We start from the raw sequence: 26,368 nt of genomic DNA, 5'->3' as shown, positions 1-26,368 counted from the left end.
AGCATCCCAGAGGTTGGTCTTAAGATTTTTCTTCTTAACCAACATTCTCTATCTTCTCCCTTGATCATCTCAGCCAGCCTCATGACTTCCACTACCATTTTTATGCATATAGTTCCCAAATTGGTACGTTTAGCCTAGACTATCCTCCTGAACCTGAGACTTTTATATACAAGTACCTACTTAATGTGCTTCCCTGGTGGCTCAGTCAGTAAAGAAACTGCCTGCAATGTAAGAGACTGCCTGCAGGAGAATTGGGTTCCATCTCTGGGTCAGGAAGATCCCCTGGAGGAGGAAATGGCAACCCACTCTAGTATTCTTGCCTGGGAAAAGGCAACAGTCCATGGAGTCACTGAAGTCAGACATGACTTAGCGACTAAATCACCACCACCACCTACTTAACACTTTCACTCAGATGTCTACTAAGCATCTCTCACTAACAAGTCTTATTTAACTAAGTATCTGGTCATCTCTAAACCTTCTCTTTCCACAGTCCTCCCCAGCATTCAGACCAAAAACCTTGATAACTATCTTACCTCTTCCATCTTATCTGTCAGCAAATTTCATTTCCATCACCTTCAAAATACATCCAGAACTAATTACTTATAACTTCACTGCTACCTCCATGCTTTTGGCTACCATCACCTTTCCCCAGGTTGCTACAATAAATTTATTGTAAGCAGGTTTCCCTGCTTCTGTCCTTACCAGTCCTCAAGTCTATGGCAAACGCAGTCCAAGTCAAACTACATCACTCCTTTCTTCAGAAACTTTTCTTGATATCCATTTCACTTAAAAGAAAAGCCAAAGTCCTTGCAATGAATTGTAAGGCCCCATATGATACAGCCTCACCTCTCTGATTGCATACCGATGACTGCCCACCTGCTCACTCTACTCCAGGCAAAATGGCTTCTTTGCTGTCCCTCAAACATGCGCCATGCACTCCCGCTTCAGTGCCCTGAGCTTATTTGCCCCCTCCTCAGGAACATATGCATGGCTCCCTCCCTCAGTTCCTTTAAGTCTTTGTTTAAATATCTCCTCAGTGAGGCTTTTGCTTCACTATCTAAATTACAACCACACCTTCACCAACACCAACACTGTTACTTCACTTACACAAAAACACACACACAGACTCACTATTTCCCATGTCTTATTTTTTTTATCTTGGCAATCATAATAAATGGACTTACTATGTCATGAAATTATGAACAGTTTGCATTAATGTGCTCTAGTATAACTATAGCATGTAGTGGTATGGAAATACAGGACCAATGATGTTGTAAGGACTTACATTCAAAAGATTTGATGAGTTAGGTAAGCTTGCATGACCAAGGGTAGGGAAAAAATGACATTATCAAGTCGGGTAAGATTAATTCACATGTTGACAAGTCTATTACTTTTGAAAAATCTCTGCAACACTGTTACACTTATCAAAAGTTTATTTCCTTTCATTCTCTGTTGATTACAAAAAGGAGGATAAATACTATCACCATTTTTCATTTCTTTTATACAGCCAATCTGGCAATAGAGGTTAATGTAATTTTCATCAGAGAAAATCTATAGAAAATACTGCCACCATTTACAAGTTTAAACACTAGTATCACATGTAAAGTAGTTAATAATATCAGGTAAAATTTTTTTAAATATGGTAAAATCCAAATAGAGAAAAATCAACAATATATCTATTGCTGTAACATAATTCCATTTTAATAAAAATAAAACATTTTTAAAATTTAATGGTATCTAAAATAACTACATACTTATTAAACACTGAATTACCTTTATTTCTTTGGAGCTCATTTTTCAGATCTTCAATTATAAACGTATTTTTTTCCATTTCTTTTGTATATTGTTCAACTTGCTCAGTGAGCATTTTAATTTGACTATCTCGCTCTTGTATACCCTATAAAACATTTTGAATATCACATATTTTCACTTTCTGAATATTAATATACAATTTAGAAGTAAGAGGGCTTCCCTTGTGGCTCAGTACTTAGTGAGCAGATCAGCTGGTAAAAAATCCGCCTGCAATGCGGAAGACATGGGTTCGATTCCTGGGCTGGGAAGATCCCCTGGAGAAGGGAAAGGCTACCCACTCCTGTATTCTGGCCTGGAGACTTTCACGGACAGTACAGTCCATGGGGTTGCAAAGAGTCAAACACGATTGAGCAACTTTCACTAGAAGTAAGAAAAAGGTAGGTCTTGTTTTATAACAGAATTATAAAATATATTTTTTATAAGTCAAAACTCTGTCTTTTACTATTTTGTATACCTCAACTACACTATTCACTGTAGGTATACTGCTGTCTCTCCAGTACTTAAAGATAATACAAGGGCTAGCACTCTGGCAAACAGAAATTCCAGAACTCTCTAATGTTTGTGACTTATGACTTCTTATGTGTTATTTTTCCTCATCATCCAACTATCTTTTTATCATTTTATGTTTCCATTTTGCCTTGTGCTTTTTTTTCCCTTACCCAACTTCACTTCCATCCTTATAGTACACTTCATATGAAAATCTTGTCCTTTGCAACTGTCCTTATTCTCCAAATACTTCCTAAATTTCCTTGTTTCTTTTAGACTATGACTAGAAAAAACAGTTTATGCAAGTGTAACTTCTTTCCTTTTTTCCTTTCCTTCTTTTATTTTTGGTCATGCCACACAGCTTGCAAGATCTTAGTTCCCAGACCAGGGATCAAACTCATGTCCCCTGAAGCGGACGCATGGAGTCCTAATCACTGGACTACCAGGCATATATGAATACATTGGCACTAAATATAAAAATTCTATGCAGTAAAAATTATAGCCATATTTTAGTTTATTTCACATTGTACAGCATATTTCAGCACTAAAACACAGTATAATAAAGTTTAGTAAGAGTATTAGGATATTTAAATTTCTAAGTTTCTTATCTGCATCAACAGAGAAAAATACACAAAATAATTCTATTCCTAACTCTAAACCTAATTATAATTTTTGCCTAGGAATGGATGGTATAAAAAACTTCTAAAGACTTTATTATCTACCCAAAGGTGCCAGTGACTAGATTAGACACAGGAGATAAATGAAAGACAGTTCAGAGTTTCACTGCCAACTTTAATAAAACTCATTGAAAAATCAAATTTTGGGAAAGTTTTACCTGTTGTAGAGCCATAACATTACTTTTATCAGCATCAAGCTGGGCATTTTTCAGTTTGTCCCGCAGACTATGTAACATTTGCTGATACTCAATAATTTCATCATCTTTAGAAGACAAAATTAACTAGAAATAAACAAAATAGGGTCTGTTACATAACATCAAAATTAATAAACCATTTCTCATTTATGATCAACACTTTAATACATACCATTAGCAGATCAAGAAAATGCAGGCAAAAAAATCTTGGAAGTGAGAACATAGCAACAATTGGAATAACCATTGTCCCTTTTGTGCATACAGCCTGAAGTTCAAATAAGAAGTGATTCAAAGATATACACTGTGCTTTTTTCTTTTTAAGGAATTCAATCTTTTCATTTAAACAACCTCAAGTTTTCAAAACCCATTCCTAAAACAAGAAGTTATAACTACCTCCCTGCAATTACAAAGTGTATACAACTAATCTTTAAAAAGAAAACATTAAAATGACATGAAGAAGCATAAATATCCTGAATGAATGAAAGAGGCATATCTACAAAGAAAAATTACAGTCATACATTCATTAAAAAGAACAAAGCAATACTATATGTACTGATGTAGACTAAAACGTAAAAGATACTAAGTAAAAACAAAGTGAAGAATACATTTACTAACGTCTCTCCTCCAAAATTAAATGACTAAAAACAACTCTAGAGGTCTATACACGGCAGTTCTTAAAACTTTTCGAGCTAAGATATTTTATACACCTTTGGAAATGCCTAATAAAAATGTCACTAACCAGTACAAAGCCTTTAAAGAAAATTAAGACTAAAAATTGAAATCTAAAATTAAAAGCTATTACAGCAATTGAAAAAAAGCACCTTCCACTCTTCTACTTTTGCATTGACAGCTGCCATGATTGGATCATCTTCTTCATTCTTTGCTTTCAGAAGATCCGTAAGCTCCTGCACCTAAAAGGCAACAATTATTTCAAAAATGTTGTAAAACAGTGTAACACAAACATATTTATTATAACTGACTATTTATACATGCATTATACACAGTGATAAGCATACACATGCACATATATACATATATATTTAAAGGCATATTCATTATTGGAGCAGTTCTGTAGCTAGGGTGACATTAAATGGTTTGTGCATCTTTACAGTTGTTCACAGGACCTCTAAGAGTCTTTAATAGAAAGTTCCCCAAATTAATAGCTTTGTTGGACTGCTGTCTATATACTCATTCAGATATCACCCATACATCCTACATGGCAAGAAGTATAAGGTATGGGTAAGGAAACTAGAAAAGCACATAGAGACAAATATATCAGCATGGTAACATATTACAGTGTAAGATGGTATATTAGAGCATAAGACAAAATCTCATATCCTAGAAAGTTAAAGTACTTTCCAATTTCAAATAAACAGTAATGAGGCAATATGAAGTCTGTCCAAATAAGTTAATCTAACGAGAATCCTTACTTGAAGCCGGTAATGATCATTTTCTTTTTTTAACTGGTCCATCATACTATCTGTCTGATGCACAACAGCTTTCATCCTATTATATTCATCAGTCATCTTCTCCATTTCCTGGACAGACTCCTCTAAATTTTTTCTCATTTCTTGATTCTGAAGTTCAATTTTCTCATTAGCTTCTGTTAAAGTCTAGGAAAGATAAAGGCATTATAGTTAAAAACAATTTACTAAAACAAATTAAAATTAAATGGAATCATAAGTGTTTGCTGGAGAAAATGGAACTTTATAGATATTTTGTATCAACTAAATCAAATTTACCAACTAAATCAAATATCAAGAAAACTATAACTAAGAATCTTAGTTCTTAAGAAATGTACAAGATAGGCATAAAACAAGAATGAATTTGCAAGATTTGGAACTCCAAAGATGCAATTTATTTAATGTTTTACAAATACACATTTGCAGATTTACACTAAATATATTACTAGATTTACATTATAGTGAAAGTTTTATAAAAAATTATGGCTTTGAACTGACTTCCATTCATTTTACCTGAATTTCATCCAGATATTGGACAAGTTCATAGTTTTTTTTAGACAATTGTGATCGGTAGTCACTGTCTTCTCCTCTTCTTGATAAAAGTGTTTCTTTTTGCGAATCTATTTGTTTTTGATAGTCAATAATATCCTGACGAAGCTGTTCATTCTGAAGGTAGATCAAGCACAATATTCTATTTTAAAAAAACTATCCAAAGAAACAAAATTTCACCCTCTAAATAATGATCTCAAAACAGACCTTTAAAATCCCAAGGTTTCACAACACTTAAAGCCTCACCTTTTTCTTTAGATGTTTGTTCTCCAGAAAAGGACAAGAAGAAGGTAATTAGAAATGAGAAAGATAATATATAATTAAGTATAATAATAAAAAATTAAAGGAAAAAAAGAAATTTTAGGAGAATAAGATATTATTTTGGATAATCAAAGAAAGCAAGAATATTAATTACCAACCAAAACAAAAAACATTTTGATTATATTAAAAAATAAAAATTCATGATAAACAATGTACATTATTTGGCTCAGAAGAACCAAATAATTAACAGAATTTATAAGATTTCACAAGAAACAAAAGTTTTAAAAGAATGCCAGATAAAATAAGAGGAAGTAAGGCAGAAATCCACTCACATATTGAGTTAGCAAACTAGCAATGAACAGCTTAAAAAAGAAAGTAAGATTTACCCACAGAGATCTAACAAATGAATGCAGTACTTAATGAGTTCACCTTTCTATTTATTTTCTATTTCTCTAAGATAAAGTCATATCATAAAAATCACAGTTCAAAACACCAATAACTTAGACAATTCCAGTTCTGGTTACACAATTTATGAAAACTTTTTTAATACGTATCTTTGTTGAACCACCACAACTACTGAATTTGTTTTACCAACCTCTCTCCTTAATTTGCTGTTTTCATTTTCTGCCTCCTCATTTCGAAGAGCCAACTAAAATAGGAAAAAAAATAAAAAAGATAAAATTCAGCAGTAATTCAATGTAATGTCAGGTTTTCAGTTTCTCATCAATAAAGCAGAGAATGTTTAATTACTGAGGACTTCATGTTGACCCAAGCAAGACATGAACAGTAAGCCAAAATTTTGAAAACTAAGGATAGGAAGGATTAAGCAGGTTGAGTTTAAAAAACAAAAAACTCTAACCAAAGGATACAGAAAACAAAACCATTACTCTTATTCCACAGCCTAAAACCTATTAATGAGCAGTCTTCTGTCCAAGATCTCTACTGTTTTGCAGTTTTATTATCAGAGCTAAAAGACTTCGCTCTCAGGGAGCATTAAATTACTTAGAAATACAAAGCAGTACAACATAATGCTTAAAAAGAACCATGGATGCTTGGATTTTGGCTGGGGAAACTAAAAAGACATCACTGGGTCAACAGAGGAAATCTGATTATGGACTATCTATTAGAAAACAGCACTGAATTGATACTACATTTCTTGAGTATGCTAATTATATAAGTAGTTATATTGAAAAATACCTCCCCTTTCAGTGGAAATATACTGAAATATTTAAGAATAAAATATCATAATATTTGTAATATTTAAAAGAGAAGTACCATGCTATCTCACATTAACTCTAATGGCTCACCAAAAAAGAAAGGAGAGGAGAAGGAAGCAAGAGGAGGAGGGAAGGGGAGGGAAGTAAGTCTGTGTGTGCAAAAACACTGACAGATTAAAACATATGTAGCACGGTGTTAACTGGCGAGCCTACATAAAGAGTATGTGAGTGTTTATTGCTTTTCCTAAAATCTTCATGAAGATAAAAGTTTAAAGAAAATTCATAATAAAATGCAATGTGCTATACAAATTTGGGGGCTTCCCTGGTGGCTCAGCAGTGAAAAACCTGCCTGCAGTACAGGAGCCATAGGAGACAGGGGTTCAATCCCTGGGTTGGGAAGATCCTTTGGAGGAGAGCATGACAACCCACTCCAGTATTCCTGCCTGGAGAATCCCATGGACAGAGGAGCCCGAAGGGCTACAGTCCCTAGGGTCGCAAAGAGTTGGACACGACTGAAGTGATGCACGCTTACAAATTTTACAAGTTTACCATTATCATTATTATCATCTGGGAATTAAGAGTCCTATCCTGTTTTGAACTGGAAAATTTAACAACAAAACACATGTCAAGAACTTAAAGGCAAAACCGTTTATGCTACTAATGCTCATTTTCCTTGGTTTTTGAAACATCATACTCCTGATACTTTTCTTGGGCTGTTCCTTGAAGCATTCTTTCTATTTCATTAGACATTTCTATGCCTCAGAGATCAGCCTTCCAATCACTTCTATTGCTTCAATATCTGTGACCTACAAACTCTTATCATCTATCCAGTGTCTCTCATGATTTCCAATCCACAGGTATCCTTTTGGAATATGCATGTTCTACAAGAAAAGCCACTGCAATGAGAAGTCCACATAATGCTACTAAAGAGTAGACCATACTCGCTGCAACTAGAGAAAGCCCACACAGCAATGAATATCCAGTGTAGCCAAAAATAAATTAATTTGAAAAACTGTTTTAAAAAAATTAAAACAAACAAAAAAAAAAAACAAGACTGACTTATGTATAGCTTTCCATGGTATCCCACAGCATTCTTATATCCAAATGTATCCCCAGAGTATCCTATTATCTTATATTATCTTTGAAATTGACAGTGAATATGGCTAAGAAACAGAATAGTATGCCCACTGTATCCTTAGTATTTCGCATGCTATAAGTACTCAGTAAAACTCAATGACTGGTGAAGGGCAAATACAAATTGCCAAAGCAACTCATATCCATATTCTATTTCAAGGAACCTAGGAGAAGGCAATGGCACCCCACTCCAGTACTCTTGCCTGGAAAATCCCATGGACGGAGGAGCCTGGTAGGCTGCAGTCCATAGGGTCCCTAGGAGTCGGACACGACTGAGAGACTTCACTTTCACTTTTCACTTTCATGCATTGGAGAACGAAATGGCAGCCCACTCCAGTGTTCTTGCCTGGAGAATCCCAGGGACGGGGGAGCCTGGTGAGCTGCCGTCTATGAGGTCGCAGAGTCGGACACGACTGAAGCGACTTAGCAACAGCAGCCAGCAGTGGCTGAAAAGGTATATTAACTATGTATTCAAGTTATCCCTGAATATTCATTGGAAAAACTGATGCTGAAGCTCCGGTACTTTGGCCACCTCATACAAAGAGCTGACTCACTGCAAAAGACCCTGATGCTGTGAAAGATTGAGGGCAAAGATGGGGATGACAGAGGCTGAGAAAATTGGATGGCATCACTGACTCAATGGACATGAGCTTGAGCAAACTCTGGAAGATAGTGAAGGACAGGGAAGCCTGATATGATGCATTCCTTGGTGTTGCAAAGAGTCAGACAAGACTTAGCGACTGAACAAGTTGTCTGTGTGTGTGCCTAAGAATAAAGATAGTAGTCTAGGATATGAATGGACAAGATAGTTCTGATTAGCTAACAGTGAGTGGTATCAGTGATGAGAAGTTGATGAATACACAGGCTAGACAAAGAACAATAGCCTAGAAAAAGACACACACCAAAATCTCCCTAAGCAATTCTATTACTGTACAGCATAGGTAGGATCCTTCATGATAAGAAATCTATAGGTCTGTTATGTTTCACTGAGTCAACTAAACAATAATTTGCCAAGAGCTTATTCTTCACTTTTGTTGTTGTTATTTAGTCACTAAGTCATGTCCAACTCTTCAGTGACCCCCTGGACTGCAGCGCATCACGCTCCACTGTCCATGGGATTCTCTAGGCAAGAATACTGGAATAGGTTGCCATTTCCTTCTCAAGTTCAGTTCAGTTCAGTCGCTCAGTCTTATCCAACTCTTTGGGACTCCATGGACTGCAGCACTCCAGGCCTCCCTGTCCATCACGAACTCCTGGAGTTTACTCAAACTCATGTCCGTTGAGTTGGTGATGCCATCCAACCATCTCATCCTCTGTCGTCCCCTTCTCCTCCTGTCCCCAATTCTTTCCAGCATCAGGGTCTTTTCCAATGAGTCAGCTCTTCTCATCAGGTGGCCAAAGTATTAGAGTTTCAGCTTCAGCATCAGTTCTTCCAATGAATTTTCAGGGCTGATCCCCTTTAGAATGGACTGGTTGGATCTCCTTGCCTGTCCAAGGGACGCTCAAGAGTCTTCTCCAACACCACAGTTCAAAAGCATCAATTCTTCAGCGCTCAGCTTTCCTTATAGTCCAACTCTCACATCCATACATGACCACTAGAAAAACCATAGCCTTGACTAGACGGACCTTTGTTGACAAAGTAATGTCTCTGCTGTTTAATACACTGTCTAGGTTGGTCATAACTTTCCTTCCAAGGAATAAGTGTCTTTTAATTTCATGGCTGCAGTCACCATCTGCAGTGATTTTGGAGCCCAAAAAAATAAAGTCAGCCACTGTTTCCACTGTTTCCCCATCTATTGACATGAAGTGATGGGACCGGATGCCATGATCTTAGTTTTCTGAATGTTGAGCTTTAAGCCAACTTTTTCACTCTCCTCTTTCACGTTCATCAACAGGCTCTTTAGTTCTTCTTCACTTTCTGCCATAGGGTGGTGTTATCTGCATATCTGAGGTTACTGATATTTCTCCCGGCAATCTTGATTCCAGCTTGTGCTTCTTCCAGCCCAGCATTTCTCATGATGTACTCTGCATATAAGTTAAATAAGCAAGGTGACAATATACAGCCTTGAAATACTCCTTTTCCTCTTTGGAACCAGTCTGTTGTTCCATATCCAGTTCTAACTGTTGCTTCTTGACCTGCATACAGGTTTCTCAAGAGACAGGTCAGGTGCTCTGGTATTCCCATCTCTTTCAGAATTTTCCACAGTTTATTGTGATCCACACAGTCAAAGGCTTTGGCATAGTCAATAAAGCAGAAATAGATGTTTTCTGGAACTTTCTTGCTTTTTCGATGATCCAGCAGATGCTGGCAATTTGATCCCTGGTTCCTCTGCCTTTTCTAAAACCAGCTTGAACATCAGGAAGTTCACGGTTCACGTATTGCTGAAGACTGGCTTGGAGAATTTTGAACATTACTTTACTAGTGTGTGAGATGAGTGCAACTGTGAGGTAGTTTGAGCATTCTTTAGCATTGCCTTTCTTTGGGACTGGAATGAAAACTGACCTTTTCCAGTTCTATGGCCACTGCTGACTTTTCCAAATTTGCTGACATATTGAGGATCCTCCAAACTCACATGTCTTACATTGGCAGGTGGATTCTTTACCACTAAGCCACCATTCGTCACCTTTAGGTGGCATCAATCTATACTTTTTTCACTGCAAAAACTATACAGATATTAATAGCTCACTTTTACATTACTTCCAAACCTATCTAATAAAATAGATACATCAAGAATGGGAATTTGGGACTTCACTGGAGATCCAGAGGTTAAGACTGCATGATTCCAATGCAGGGGTCATGTGTTTGATCTCTGGTAGGGGAACCAATTGTAGGGGAACAGAGAAGGCAGTGACATCCCACTTCAGTACTCTTGCCTGGAAAATCCCATGGACGGAGGAGCCTGGTAGGCTGTAGTCCATGGGGTCGCTAAGAGTCGGACACGACTGAGCGACTTCACTTTCACTTCTCACTTTCATGCATTGGAGAAGGAAATGGCAACCTACTCCAGTGTTCTTGCCTGGAGAATCCCAGGGACAGGGGAGCCTGGTGGGCTGCCGTCTATGGGGTCGCACAGAGTCGGGCACGACTGAAGCGACTTAGCAGCAGCAGCAGGGGAACCAAAATCCCACATGTCCCATGGCACAGCCAAAAAAAAAAAGAATAGGAATGTTTTTCCTTACATATCAGTCTATGATGAATTCTTTTTAAATATCAACATTACCTCATAATCAATGTCATTTACTTATATTTATAATAATCTATTTCCAAGAGAACAAGGACAAAATAAGATTATCAGGACATGATACAACACTGACCTTATAAAGGACACAAAAAGCTTCTGGGCATCAGGGATGGGACAACTAATACACATATACACCAAATTTTTTACTAAGTCAGTTACAGTGGAAGCAAAAAAAGAAAACATATTATTTTCTAAAAGCAAATATAAATTTATCTACAAAAATATAATTTTTTCTGAAACTAAACTTAAGTGAACATTGAATTATTTTATAAGTAACAAGTATAACATAAGAGGGAATAATAAACTATGCTTGTATAAAAGATGACACATTATGATTTAATATATGATTTGATTTACAAAATGGTGACATTAACACTCTTTAAGGACCTCTATATTACATAAAGTGAGGTATGCCTGAAAATAAAAAATTTGATTATTATTGAATATATCAGTAAAGATTAATTTCCAAGTCTACCACTAATATAAATAAAAATTTCTTTTTTCCCAAATTATGACAAATAAGAAAATCAGTTGATTTTGAATGCCTAATTTTTTCATATCAATATTCTAGGCCAAATCATCAACTTTATGTAAAGAATTTTTAACATCTGCAGAAAAAGATACCTCCATATATAAAGAATTAATGTCTAAGTCATATTCATTCACTAGAAGTACTTGATCCATTGTATTTTAAAGATGTGATGACAACATCAGCTATGATATAAAACCTTAGAAATACATATAGATCAATTTCCACAAATACATAAAACTTGGTATCGTTACTAAAAATGATAAAAAGTATAAACAGGTAGTGTTTTTTGGTAACTTGAACAGTTAAGAGTCAATGGAAAAATGTGCCTCACTTGTTCATTAACTTTCTTTTCTTTCTCCAACTCTTTTTCCATGTCCTCCAATTCTCTATCTTTTTGTTCCAATTGCTTTTCAAGTTGGCGAATTTCATCACGTAAAAACCGAGTGTCACGTCCACCTGCAGAGTGCTGTGCCATCTGAAAGTAATAAACCAAAAGTATAAATTAATTCTATTACATTTGGAGATTCAAATGAATCAACAGCAAACAAATAATTATTTTGACTTTTAAATTTTATTATAATCAGCACCAAGTGTTTAAAATCAAGTTGCTGAAGAATCATTTTTATTAAGCTTATTTAGGCTTTAGTTCACAGACAACCCTTTAAGCTCTTCCTAAGCCACCCAGAGCTACAAAGAATTGAGTGTCAATCACTCAGATTCTGTTATAGCTGAGCCACAGGCATCAGGGTAAACTACAAAGGCATATAATGGTCTATGCAATGAACTATTTAGGCTTTCCCTGAGTACCAGAGCTCTGAAACAACACCAGAATCCACCTGAGCCTCCACCCTAGTCACTGACCCACGGAGCTTAAATTAAGCAGCCCTTCCCCTCATATCACTGACTCATATTTACACCAGTGCTATCTAAAAGAACTTCTAGGATAATGGAAATGTTCTCTGCACTGCCCCTATATACATGTGTCTACTGAGCACTTGAAATGCAACTAGTGCAATGAAACGAATTCTTAATTTAAGTTGTAATTAATTCACACAGTAATTAATTTAAACGCTAACAGCCACACATGGCTAGTACTATCATATTAGACATCCAGACAGATTACCTTTAAAATATTGCAGCAGACTAAATACATTTTGCTTCATATTCCAGTTACTTTTGGAGAAGGCAATGGCACCCCACTCCAGTACTCTTGCCTGGAAAATCCCATGGACGGAGGAACCTGGTGGTCTGCAGTCCATGGGGTCACCAAGAGTCAGACACAACTGAGCTACTTCACTTTCACTTTTCACTTTCATGCATTGGAGAAGGAAATGGCACCCCACTCCAGTACCCTTGCCTGGAGAATCCCAGGGACGGCGGAGCCTGGTGGGCTGCCGTCTATGGGGTCGCACAGAGTCAGACACGACTGAAGTGACTTAGCAGCCAGTTACTTTGGGTCATGGTCGAAAACACCAAAAATCCTCTGGTCCTCTAATCTGTCTCTAAGTCATCTCCCTGCCATTCAGTTCTGTTATTCTTCTATGTTAACCAAATTTTTCATACTCTTTACCTCCCTCAAAAAGCTTTCCATTATGCTCTCAAAGCAAACCTTCTTCCAAGATAAACTAGTATTTTACTTCCCCAGCCTTTCCACTGACTTATCCTTTCTACCTCCTTGCTTTAGCTATAGTTTGGCTCTTTTAGTACACTACTTCATTTGGAACTTTTTCAGATTGGAAATGCTTATTCTTTCACATCTCATATATCTAGGGGTTAAGAAAAGGTGTTGATTTACCCCAAACTATAATTTCTAGGCTATCATTCCTCTGCCATCCTGTAAAAACTCCTCCTGTTGCTTTGAATCTCACATGATAGCCAGCTTTCTTATCACTACCTATTCATGGTAGTAGCAAACTACCAACTTATCAGTCATTCCTTCACAAAATTCACTGAGAAATTTTGGCACGTGGCTCACAGTCTTCCATCAAAAGTCCCCAAGCAATTTCTACACATATGTAACTCTCATTCTGGACTTTCTTTTTTAAAACTCTCTTCTTGTCTGCATTATAGCCTCACACTCCCATCCCCACACCAGGACCTTGTCCAAGCAGAAACATTCTTCAATTATTCACAAAACATCTGCCCTTTTACCTCACAAGACCCTTTAATCCCTTGACTCCTCTTCTCCTTAATCTCTCCCTAACATCCCAACCTTGATTTCCTTGCCTATTTAGCTTTTTATAATCACCGCTTCAACCAATATCTCCAACTGCCCTATTCTTCTGTTCTGTAGCAGTTGCCCTGCTAAACACTAGCACAGACTTGATCTGACTCCGTTAGCTCACTTGGCCTTATGCTTAGTTGCGTCTGACTCTTGGTGACCCTTTGGACTATAGCCCACCAGGCTCCTCAGTTCATGGGATTTTCCCAGCAAGAACACCAGAGTGGGCTGTAGCCCACTTTTTCTGGCCGGGAAAATACCACGAACTGAGGATCAAACCCGCATCCCCTGCACTGCAGGCAGATTCCTTACCCACTGAGCCACTGGGGAAGCTCTCATAATTCAGTTAACAAGTACTTATTGAGAATGACTGGTATTTCCCTAGAAGCTGGATATACAATAAGGAATAAAAAATAAAACCATCTGAATCCATAGAGCTAATATGTGAAAGAACCAAGATCTGAACATTCCAGATCCTGAAATCTCCAGTTCATTCTCCATATATTTTAGGTTTTATCCGACTTCCTTAAAGTTTGACTACACTGTCTCCCACTCTTAGCAGATGACCTCTTCATCCTCTCAAATTCCAGGCACTAAACCTACCAACATGAAAAGCTTCTGTAAACATCCATTCTTCCTTCCTTCCAAGTACAAAGGAAAGAAGGTCCTTCCTCCTTATAAAGACTAATCCATTTATCACATTCTTTCCAATAATCTCCATAATTTCAATGTATTCAGTTCCTTCACTGCAAATTTATGTTCACATTTTGGCTCTTGGCTTTCTCAAAAAGCTCCTCTTCTTCTATACCTTTCTGTCACTGTTCCTCAAATTCCAACTTGCCTCACTACACCTCAGTAATAGTAATCTCTCTGTATATTTCTCTAGACTGTAAGCTCCATGAGGTTACTCAACATTTTTATTTTGTTCACAATTGGATGTGCAATCCTTAATAGAATTTAAGGTACATAAATATGCATGTAAAATATATACTGAACAAGTAATTATAAACACAGTATCATTCCAGTGATTTTCCAGCCAAATATAATGAAAAAAATCTGAAAATAATAATTGAAAATGATAATATTTACAACAATTATACCCTAAGAAATACAAAAGAACATACCTCTAGTTCATTTTCCAGTTTCATTACTTTAGTTTTTAATTGATTTTCTATTAAAAAAGATAAATGTTTGAATTCGTTAGATCTCAAAACAAACTTTCAAATAAATTTCAACAAAATAATAAAATTATTTTTTAAAGTCTATCATATTTATAATAAGGTAACAGAAGAGAAAGTAACTATTTTGTACATTTTCCATGAAACAGGAGTTCCAGAAAAATCTTTTGAAATAAACTATACACATTTTATAGACTCTATATTAAAGTTGATTTTCTATTGCTTAGTGAATAAATGGAATCCACTCTTTAACACCACAGTAATCCTTTCTCCAAGGCACTTACCAAATTTTGCTTGTTCTTCTCCAGCTTTTTCAACTTCTTCCAAAGCTAGCTCTACTTCTTGAGCTTTCATCTAAACATTAAAAAAAGTTATTTCAGTATGCCTTTACATCAGAATATAAGCACTAAAAATAAGAATTTAGTTTTATTTACTATCCTACTACTTAGGGCCTGCAATGCCTGGCACAAGGGGACATTCTGCAAATATGGGCTGAATGAATAGGTGAATTTCTTACTTAAGGCTATAATTTCTAGATTCCTAAAAGTTTGAAACATCTTTGATTCCTCTTTTTCCCTCAAGTCTTATATCAAGCATTGCAGCTTTCCCTTTGTAATGTTTTCAGCTATCTCTTTTTTCTCTTTTAATTTTCATTACTCTAGCCCATAATTTATGTCTAACTTCTTACATAATGTTATGTCTAAACCACTTCAATTCTCTTCAATGTGTCATTTAACATAACTAATTTAACCTTCTGAAGGCAACTGTATAGCTCAAAAACCTTTAATGGCTTCTAACTGCTGAGCATAAGATATGCCTTTAAGGCCCTGGACAGCCTATTCCAACATCTGTTTCTTCTACAACCTGCTATAAACTTTCTGCACTTGTCTCCTCAAATGTAAAGAATATGCATATTTTCTATCCCCCGTTTTTATTTACGGTAACTTTCAACTCTAGAGGGCTTTCCTTGTGGCTCAGCTGGTAAAGAATCCACCTGCAATGCGGGAGACCTGGGTTCAATCCCTGGGTTGGGAAGATCCCCTAGAGAAGGGAACGGCTACCCACTCCAGTATTCTGGCCTGGAGAATCCCATGGACTGTACAGTCCATAGGGTTGCAAAGAGTCCGACAGGACGGAGCGACTTTCACTTTCACTTTCAGCTCTAGAGGGCTTCCCAGATGGCACTAACGATAAAGAACCTTCCTGCCAATGCAGGAGGCATAAAAGATGTGGGTCGGGAAGATCCCCTGGAGGAGGTCAGGACAACCCACTCCAGTGTTCTTGCCTGGAGAATCCCATGCACAGAGGAGCCTGGCAGGCTACAGTCCGTAAGATTACAAAAGGAGCCTGGCAGGCTACAGTCCATAGTGTTACAAAGAGTCAGACATGACTAAAGTGACTTAGCACGTATGCACGCCAGCACTAGAAGCTCATAAACACTTTACCATTGCCCCACTTACCAAAAACTACTCAACAAGTCTTTGACCTTTATAAGGTATGAGAGTGAGCATTGTTCAGTTGTGTCTGACTCTTTGAGACCCCATGGACCGTATAGCCCACGGGATTCTCCAGGCCAGAATACTGGAGTGGGTAGCCGTTCCCTTTTCCAGGGGATCTTCCCAACCCAGGGATCAAACCCAGGTCTTCTGCATTACAGGAGGATTCTTTACCTGCTGAGCCACAGCAAAGCTCTTAAAAGGTATCAGTTCAGTTCAGTTGCTCAGTTGTGTCCAACTCTTTGTGACCCCATGAATCACAGCTTGCCAGGCCTCCCTGTCCATCACCAACTCCCGGAGTTTACCCAAACTCATGTCCATCGAGTCAGTGATGCCATCCAGCCATCTCATCTTCTGTCGTCCCCTTCTCCTCCTGCCCCCAATTCTTCCCAGCATCTAAAAGGTATTCTCACATCTAAATCTCTTCCTCTCCTAACAAATCCCTACAGTGGTTGGCTACTCTAACAAATTATAACATAATTAACATAAAACAGGCTTCCCTGATAGCTCAGTTGATAAAGAATCTGCCTGCAATGCAGGAGACCCCGGTTCAATTCCTGGGTTGGGAAGATCCTCTGGAAAAGGGATAGGCTATCCACTCCAGTATTCTCGGGTTTCCCTTGTGGCTCAGCTGGTAAAAAAAACTGCCTACCATGTGGGAGACCTGGATTCAATCCCTGGGTTGGGAAGATACCCTGGAGAAGGGAAAGGCTACACATTCTAGTATTCTGGCCTGGAGAATTCCATAGACTATATAGTCCATGGGGTCACAAAGAGTCGGACTGGACTGAGCAACTTTCACTCACTAACGTAAGACTTCCATATGCCTTTTAAAACACAACTATTCTGTTTCCCCTACACATTCTTTTAGGAACTTTAGCTGTCATTTAGATTTTACAAAGTGCTTTAGAGATTAACTTATCTAAGAAGAGATTCTTAAGCTTTCTCTAAAAGTTAAAGCTATTATTAAAGTACTACATACAAACCTTCATTAGTGATTGAGTAATTCTAAAAAGGTGTATCATATTTTCTTGACTTTCACTTTTTAGCTCATTTACTTCCACCTAAGAGAAAAGCAACAATTTCATATTTTATAATTCTTAAACAAAATACAAGAATTCTTTCAGTTGTACCATTCAGTGATTTCAGGGACAATTTAATCATAGTTGTATGTATGTAGCTATGCTTTATTTATCAATTAAGTACCTTGGATAAGGAAATTAATAAATTATCTGCCAATTCTTCTTGACGAGGCAGCTCATCTGGGTCAACCTTTCTTATTTCTTTCCAGTTTATATTAGGCGGCATCTTGAATTCTTTCACTTTGCTTTACCTTCTGTAACAAAACAAGTGGGTATAGCATTTACAAGGTAAGTAGCATTACTGTTTTTACAGTAATTTAAAGTTGTTACAGATCAGATTATTACAACTCTACGGAGTTTGCAAAAAGTTATTGCTTCTTAATTGTGTAACAGATATGTCGATTAAATAGCCTGTATGAAAAGTACAACAGTTGCAAAAAATCATCAGATATTTTATCGGTCAAATAACTTAAGAAGGCTTCCACGCTTAAACTAATGTAAGCCAGAACTAAGATTCTGAGTCCCGCTCCTCCACGCCCCCTTACCACCTCGAACACCTAATGGTGAAAGGCTGAAATTGAGCCCTGATTCTGAGAAACAAGAGCTAGGATTAAAAAAAAAAAAAAAGTGAGGAAATTTACGATTGAGACGAGTGCAATTGGGCCTGGGAAATCAGGGCTGCAGAAAAAAGAAAGCAAACCGATTGCGGACAGACGGCTAAGGAACGGGGAAACTAAGCTGTTGTCTATCTGGGCCCCGAAGGTTAAAGAACCTGCGTGGGAAGAGACTCGCGGTTTGCGCTCACCAGGATCCACCTACCTACACCAAACCTGGCAACCAGCGGCGGCCGCTCAGCTACCATACCCACTTGGCCCGGCCCAGCTGCCAAACCTGATCGCTCTCCAGCGCCGTTCCTATCGGACACGATCCCGCCAACTGGTCCGGAGCGAGTAAAAGCGACGGCGGCTGCTAGGCGACACCATTCCCCACCCCGCCGAGGCCGCAACAGGAGCCCGGATGCTAGCGATGCCTACATTTCACGACCGTGGGTGATGCTTTACGTTCAGATTCCCCTGCGAGTTCCCTGCACTGTGTGTTATGGACGAAGTGAAGGCGTGAGGTGAGGACTCCAAATCCCAAAATGCAGTTCTGCTTGGAGGCCGGGACTTTGGGGACGATGAAGTCTCTGAGAAGTGGAGGTAGGCCGTTCCCGGCGTGCAGTGCGGGAGGCTGCGGCGGTACCGGGGTGCGGGGGAACCGCCCGGAGGCGGGAGGCGCTGCGGCCGAGGCGTGTCTGCGCTGGTGACCTGAAAGAGGCCGAACATGCCTGTGCCTTCGGTGGCGTCGCTCGACGGACCGCTCTTCCCGAGGTTTCTCTAAGTCAACCCGGGGTGGAACTGCTCCCAGGTGAGGTCGGGCTATTGGTTAGTGGCTGGGGAGGAGTTGACGGGAGCGGTCCCGGGTGAGAGAAGCTCTTGCCTTTGGGGCTGAGGGGCCCAGCCAGAGTCTGAAGAGGTGGGAAGACGCCGCCCTCTCCTTGGGCGTTCGCTGGCGACGCCCTGGGTGGTGCCCTCTGTAAGAAGGCAGAAGTTTTAGCTTCTTTGATTTCATAGTCTGTCTCTGTACGGTGGAGAGGGGGCCTCGAGCTTGGCAGGGGGCGAGTGAGAATTTGGGAAGAGGACACCGCATCCTCCGACCTCGGCCGCCTTACCTGTAGCCCCATTATCTTCGCGGGTTGACGAACTTGAAGGTTGAGCGAAGGTTCCAGAGAGGAGAGGTTAGAACTTGCCCAGGCCACTGCTGGGGGTAGAGGGATAAGGCACTTCTGTACTCACCAGCCCTGTTGCTGTCACTTGCTTGGTGACCAAGGGTGGCTTTCCCTGACAACTGCCTTCTTAAACGCTTGCAGCTTTTCTTTGTGCAAGTTTTGCCCGTCGGGCTGCTCTCAACCATTCTGGAATGTGATACACCGCTAGGAAAAGTTTGTTAAGCTGTAGACTTGAAATCTAAATACATCTTCAACTGTTTGGACCAGTGCATCCATTTTTTTTTAATTTTAAGCACTTTCTTTTCATTTGCTAACTATAATTGATACCGAAGTTTACTTTTGAAAATAATTTCTTTCCAAACCATTCAGTAGAAAATAAAAAACATAATTTTGTGATCCATTTAGAGACATTCATCGGATTTGTAGTAGTGATCATTTTGTCTAGTCCTTTCCTTGAAGATGGTATGTCAAACACTGTTCATTGTAACCCTTTTTTGACTATGCCGTATGTCCCCATAAATTATCTTATAAATGAAGGTTTGTACCTGTTGACAGATCTGTTCTTTCTTTCTGTCAGTTTGCTTTTTTTAGATCCCACATATAAAGGAGATCACAGTTGTTTTTCTTTCTCTCTCTGACATTTCACTTAGCATAATGCCATCATGTTCCATCCATGTTGTTATGATGTCATAAATGGTAAGATTTCTTTTTGTGTGTGTCTGAGTAATATTGCATTGTGTGTCCATACTATTCATACATGTCCTTTATCCTTTCATCCATGCATTTATACTTAGGTTGTTTCCATGGGTTGGCTATTGTAAGTAGCGCTGAATGAATATCTCTTCAAAAGAGTGATTTAGTTTTCTTCAAATATATACCCAGAAGTGGAACTGCTGGATAGTATGGTAGTTCTGTTTTTAAGTTTTTGAGAAACCTGTATCATTGTTTTCTATGATGGTTTCATCAGTTTGCATTCCCACCAGCCATACACAAGTGTTTCCTTTTCTCTACATTTTTGCCACCAATACTTATCTCCTGTCTTTTTGATGATAGTCATTCTTACCAGGTGTGAAGTAATTGATACTCTGATTGTAGTTTTGATTTGCATTTCCCTGACTTTGCGTGATTATGAGCACCTTTTCATATACCTGTTGGCCATTATATGTCTTTGGAAGAAGTTCCTGTGCCATTTTTGAATCAGGTTTTGTTTTTTTGTGATTGAGTTGTATGAGTTTTTGTTTTGAATATTAACCTGTTTTCATATCTGTTTTTGCAAAAATATTCTCCCATTCCATGGATTTCCTTTGTTATGTGAAAATGTTTTAATTTGACATAGGACCATTTATTTATTTTTGTTTTGTTTTTGTTGTGCTTTGGTTCCAAATCCAAAAAGTCATTTCCAGGACCAATGTCGGGGAGCTTACCCTGTATTTCTACTGGAAGGATTATGGTTGTCGGTTGTATGTTCAATTCTTTAATCCATTTTGAGTTGATTTTTGTGAGTGAAGTAAAACAGGGGTTAGTTTCATTCTTTTGCTTGTGGTTCTGTTTTCTCAAAACCATTTATTAAAGAGACTATTCTTTCCCCATTGTATATTCTTGATTCTTTTGTTTATTTCTGGCCTCCTGAGTCTGTTCTATTAATCTGTGTGTTTTTTTTTTTCATGCTAGTTGCAAACTGTTTTGATTACCATAGCTTATTCATTATTTCATTTAATCTTCATAATAACTCCGTGAAATAGCTGCCTATATTGTTCTCATTTTCCAACTAAGTTAAGAAACCACGGCTTGGAGAGTTTAAGAACTCTGCTCAGACTTGAATAGTATGATTGCACACGAATCTTTCTGGTTAAAGGATATGTTTATAACTGATACATGGCTTTCTCTTGCATGCTGGATACCAATACTTGTAATGTGCTTATTCCTCTGTCTTGCTATGTATATTAAAATATGTATTCTGATTACATAACTTTGTTTACTCAAGAATTTGAATTAAATATTCTTCATGTTCAATGTTTTCAATTCATAATTTAGCAGGGGGAGGAGGCAGAGAGGAAAGCTAGTGTTTCTGGAGCACATATGTCATTTACTGTGCTTAAAACTACATACTTGCTTTTGTGATAGTAATCTGTTATTTTTGCTGCATCACCTTATTTTTGTTCTTGTTTTTTCATTCATTACGACTGTAATTTTCTATTTATTATTTTTGTTCTTGTCTGTTTTAGTCTTTTCTACCTTTACCTCTCCTCACTTTCTTATTCACATTTAAGGTACCTGGCCTAATAGTAAGTTTTATTCTCATTTTTCAAAACTGAGTGAGTACAGGTTCAGCGAACCTAAGTAATTTTGTAATAATTAATGAAACTAAAGTTATGACCCACATCTCAATTGCAGTACTGATTAAATGCAAAATCTCACTTAAATTTTATAACTTTGTTATTGTTGTTCTCTCTTAAGTCATGTCTGACTCTTTGTGACCCCATGAACTACATCATGCCTGGCTTCTCTGTCCTTCACTATCTCCCAGAGTTTGCTCAAACTCATGTCCATTGAGTTGATGATGCCATCCAACCATCTCATCCTCTGTCACTTCCTTCTCCTCCCGCCCTCAATCTTTCCCATCATCAAGGGTCTTTTCCAGCAAGTCAGCTCTTCACATCAGGTGGCCAAAGTATTAGAGCTTCACCTTTAGCCTCAATCTTCCCATGAATAATCAGCATTGGTTTCCTTTAGGATTGACTGATTTGAGCTCCTTGCTGTCGAAGGGACTCTCAAAGAGTCTTCTTCAGCACCACAATTAGAAAGCATCAAATCTTCGATCTTCATCCTTGTTTCTGGTCCAGCTCTCACATCTATACATGACTACTGGAAAGATCATAGCTTTGACTCTTCGGACCTTTCTAGACAAAGTGATGTCTCTACTTTTTAATACACTTTACTCATTCTAACAGTATTTTAGGGCTTATTCACTCTGCTAGACACTGGGGATGCAGTAGGAAATGACTTAACTAAGGTCTAGGCTCTAATGCACTGTAGTATGTTTGTACTTAACTGTGGACAAAGAAATTTAACTCAGGTTCTAGTTCAGTCACTTCCTGTGTATAATTTTGAGGAAAATCCCTAAAACCCACTATTATTCTTCGTGTAGTTTTCTAAATCACTCAATTTTCACCAAGAGAAGGGATTTATCTGACAATTTTATAAATGTCTTTACTATAGGAGCACTTGCCTAAATCTGCCTTCTTTCATCTCTCTGGTTTTATGAGCAGTTTTATCTTCCCAGAATCATTTCACAAGAAAGGCTTGCCTTTTATAATTGATACTTCTGTTCTCTGTACCAACCAACCTGCATTCTAGATGTAATTTCCATCCCTTTTATGCTGCCTTATCAAGAAAAGGAATAGTGACTTACTGTTCCAGTTTCTAACATAAAGCATGGTGTTGAAAAATTTAGTCTCTACTGTGTACAGAAAATGTTTTGTTTTGCCTTGCACTCATGGAGAGGAATCAGTGTGCAGCAAGCAAACACTTGTCTTCTTTCAACATGAGGAGACTGGAAAGATTAGTAGCAGTCAGTGTGAATACAGACCATGCAAGCCAAAGTTTTACTTTTGAAGAAGATATAATCATGAAATTACTGAGCTGAGAAGACGTTCCTCTCCAGGCTAAATACTCCCAGATTTTATATAATATAAATATTTCATAAAATAGTCCTATAGATTTCTTTTTTCCATGATTGTATTGTCGGGGTATGGAAGAGTAAGCACTCAGTACAATTTTGAAGGAATTACATTGTTTTCTATGTTCATAATGTGCTTATGAGTGGTCAGTTGCATTTGGATTCTTTGCATATAGTGACACCGCATTTGGTAAGCCAGTCAGTCTTTCCATCCACTCACACTGTGCATCTGTGTGAATATGCTTTTGTGCCTAGGAAAAGAACTGGAAGTTCCCTTTGGTCTGTTTGTGCTGCCAACAGAATACTGTAGATTCGGTGGTTTATAAGCAATAGGAATTGCTCACAATTCTGAAGACTTGAGAAATCCAAAATCAAGGCATAGCAGATTCAGTATCTAGTGAGGATCTGGTTCATAGCAGGCATCTTTTCACAGTGTCCTCACATGGCAGAAGGGGCACTGGATCTCTCAAATCCATTAATAGGATTAATGCCCTTATAATAATATGAAGCTCCACCCTCATAACCTGATCACCTCCCCAAGGCCCCCTCCTCCAAATAACATGGGGCATTAGGATTTAACATGAATTTATGGGTGGGGGAGACACACAAACATCCAGTCTATAGCACTCCTACAACTAACATTCAACAGGGATGTGTTACATTGTTACAGTAAAGTGAATCTCGCTGCCCTCTCTCTATGTCCTTATGTAACCCTCTCCCTTTGCCCTAACCTCTTCCCTTGCAGGTGACTCTTTTGGACAAAACCCAAGATGACTCCAGAACTGAACTCAGGACATATATGAGAAGTAGCTCTCCTCCCTTTCTCTCATAATATGCTTCCTTAGAGAATCTTCAAAAATTCTATTGTCTTGACCCTTTATAACCTCTCCCACATTGTTTCTGGGTTTACCTTGCTTGATTGATAGTAAAAAAATAAATAAATAAATATTTGCAGTATGCAAGAACTTGAAAAGAGCATGTGCATTGGGACTTACCATCTGGCTTTCCTGACAGTACTATTTAAAGTTCAGGTTAACCTATTGAAGAATATGACTACAAGAAGTAGAAAGGACTAAATGCTCTTAGCTACATTTAAAGCTTGATTTGCCTAATTTAAAGCTGCATTTGTAATTTTCGTATTTTCATTTTTATTCAGGGACTTCAGATGCCTGACTTAACAAGCAAAACTTTCTCAAAATTTAAACTTCTATAAAGCTAGAAAACTATACTTAAAACTATGGCAACTCCCTTGGTCTTACAAAAATTTCAATATTTGTAAACTTGGCTATAAATTCTTATACTTTTCAACTAAAAGTCTTAAATCCAGAAATTGCATGGTCAATAATTTAATATTATGGACAGGGAGGCCTGGCGTGCTGCAATTCATGGGGCGCAAAGAGTCGGACACGACTAAGCGACTGAACTGAATTGACTGACTGATGTTATATATTTTACATAATATTGTATTTTAACTTACAGTTTTGAAGCTAGTATATCAGAATTTCTAGTATATATATTAAATGCTCTTCAACATTATAAGTACTCTAAAAATCAAATGCATATTATTCCCGCATATAATTTCAAAGTATTAAAACCATCGGTTTAATTTGCTTATTTTTTCTGTTAGTTTTAAACTTTCTTTATGTGAAAACATACAGCCAGGCAGCAGTTTGTCACCCCAAGTGTTACCTGGTCAGCGACCTGAGAGGTTTCTGACCCCATACACAAGGCTTGATTTGCACTACCTGATGGTGAATGTCTTGAGTTGTTTTGTTTTTCTGAATTAGAGACACACATGATTTTAAAGTAAAATCATTCTTCACTCTATGTTTAAACGCATCGAGTATTCTGTGAATTATATCTTCTTGAGACTGTCATTCAGTAGCCTGCTGACCTATTCTATTGTTGCCTGGGTATTACTGCTTGAACGGCTGTAGTTTGGGTATTTCCTTTGTTACTCTCTTGTGCTTGATTCCCTGTCTCCTGATTTCCCTGTCTTTGTGTTTCTTACTCCCTCGTGTTATTGGAGTAAGTCTTCTATTAGTTTCCTGAGAGGAGAATTGTTGGAGGTACGTTTTTGAGATCTTGAATGTTTTACAGTATTTTTATTCTGCTTTCCTACTTGGGAAATTAGACTTTATTAAAATAAAATTTTAATTTGGAAATGATTATCCAGCAGAAATTTGAAGCATTATTTCCTTTTTGTTTTCTGGATTTTTTTCTCTGGCTGCTAGTATTGTTGGTGAAGAAAAGGGGTTTAATTGGATTCTGACCTTTGGTATAGGAACCTGCCTTATTTCTTTCTGAAGGTTTTAGTACCCTCTCTTTTTGTACAGGATTCTGGGTTCAAATGGTAGAAGATAGCTTGAGGGTTTAAAAGTATGTACTTTTAACTTAACTCTCATTTTCGATACGCTGTGTCCTTTCTATTATCTCCAGTAGCAGACACTCTGTTTCACCTGCTCCAGAGAGAAATTCTCCAGTCTTCTGCCTTGATGTAGGCGGGTAAGTTACTTGACTCTATGCAGTGAGAGAGGGGTCTAAACTTTAACAAATCCATCTGTTCCTCACCCTACTTCTTGAGTTCCTTTGCACCAGTTTTTGAGATTGGTGCTGTAAGGGGTGCAGAAAATTTTCCAGCTTTCCCCCCTTCAGTTAAGGATTCACTTTCCTGAGCTTTGTTGAGTCATTTAGGAATCCTTTTGGCCTTTTTAGCTTCCAAAATGTTCTGAGATCTCCTCTCCAGTTGTCTTTATCCTTGTGAATTTATAGCCTTCCTTTTCTAAGAAGTAACAACTGTTATTTTAGTGTGATTGAGAAGGAACTAAGCAGATCTCTATACTCTTTAAATAAGCAGTATCAACTCTGTCATGATAATAGGTGTATACAAGTCCATACCATTTAGATATGCTAAATTGCTTCTGGATTCAAGATAAACCCTTCAATAATTTTTCTATACATCTTCAAAAGGTACAGCTAATTACCTTTCTGATGTGCTGGTTTCAATTTAGCATGTCTTTAAAAAGTGTCAGTCAGTCAGTTCAATTCCTCAGTTGTGTCCAACTCTTTGCAACCCCATGGACTGCAGCACTCCAGGCCTCGCTATCAATCACCGACTCCTGGAGTTTACTCAAACTCATGTCCATTGAGTCGGTGATGCCATCCAACCATCTCATCCTCAGTCGTCCCCTTCTCCTCTCGCCTTCAATCTTTCTCAGCATCAGGGTCTTTTCCAATGAGTCAATTCTTTGCATCAGGTGGCCAAACTATTGGAGTTTCAGCTTCAACATCAGTCCTTCCAATCAATATTCAGGACTGATTTCCTTTAGGATGGACTGGTTGGATCTCCTTGAAATCCAAGGGACTCTCAAGAGTCT

General features: G+C 38.0%; 2 protein-coding genes across 14 annotated transcripts in view; one reads left to right on the top strand and one right to left on the bottom strand.

Moving 5' to 3' along the window:
- Window positions 1-18,714, bottom strand: part of CEP290 (centrosomal protein 290) — a 96,641-nt gene extending 77,927 nt beyond the window's left edge. For 2 of the 9 annotated variants that reach the window (XM_044941852.1, XM_044941854.1), the window contains exons 1-12: window positions 18,364-18,564; window positions 17,669-17,798; window positions 17,449-17,526; window positions 15,251-15,320; window positions 14,913-14,959; window positions 11,899-12,042; window positions 6,038-6,091; window positions 5,146-5,298; window positions 4,600-4,782; window positions 3,991-4,080; window positions 3,134-3,256; window positions 1,774-1,897 (exon numbers count right to left, since the gene is read on the bottom strand). In XM_044941852.1, the coding sequence (XP_044797787.1) occupies window positions 1,774-1,897; window positions 3,134-3,256; window positions 3,991-4,080; window positions 4,600-4,782; window positions 5,146-5,298; window positions 6,038-6,091; window positions 11,899-12,042; window positions 14,913-14,959; window positions 15,251-15,320; window positions 17,449-17,526; window positions 17,669-17,770 (1,168 nt within the window). In that variant the 5' untranslated portion in view covers window positions 17,771-17,798; window positions 18,364-18,564. The other 7 variants (XM_044941850.1, XM_044941849.1, XM_044941847.1 and 4 more) reach the window with 6 other exon arrangements.
- The window catches only part of TMTC3 (transmembrane O-mannosyltransferase targeting cadherins 3), a 50,770-nt gene continuing 43,019 nt past the window's right edge, over window positions 18,618-26,368 (top strand). For 3 of the 5 annotated variants that reach the window (XM_025284362.2, XM_006046998.3, XM_006046996.3), the window contains exon 1: window positions 18,787-18,951. The gene's annotated coding sequence lies outside the window, so the exon portion shown is untranslated. Of the gene's footprint in view, window positions 18,744-18,786; window positions 18,952-19,113; window positions 19,322-26,368 lie in introns of those variants that run through there. The other 2 variants (XM_006046997.3, XM_044941855.1) reach the window with 2 other exon arrangements.

This window comes from Bubalus bubalis, chromosome 4 (assembly GCF_019923935.1).
Source record: "Bubalus bubalis isolate 160015118507 breed Murrah chromosome 4, NDDB_SH_1, whole genome shotgun sequence".
NCBI classification, from domain to species: Eukaryota; Metazoa; Chordata; class Mammalia; order Artiodactyla; family Bovidae; genus Bubalus; species Bubalus bubalis.
Note: the sequence above shows the minus strand (reverse complement) of the source record. Positions and strands in the feature narration are given on the sequence as shown.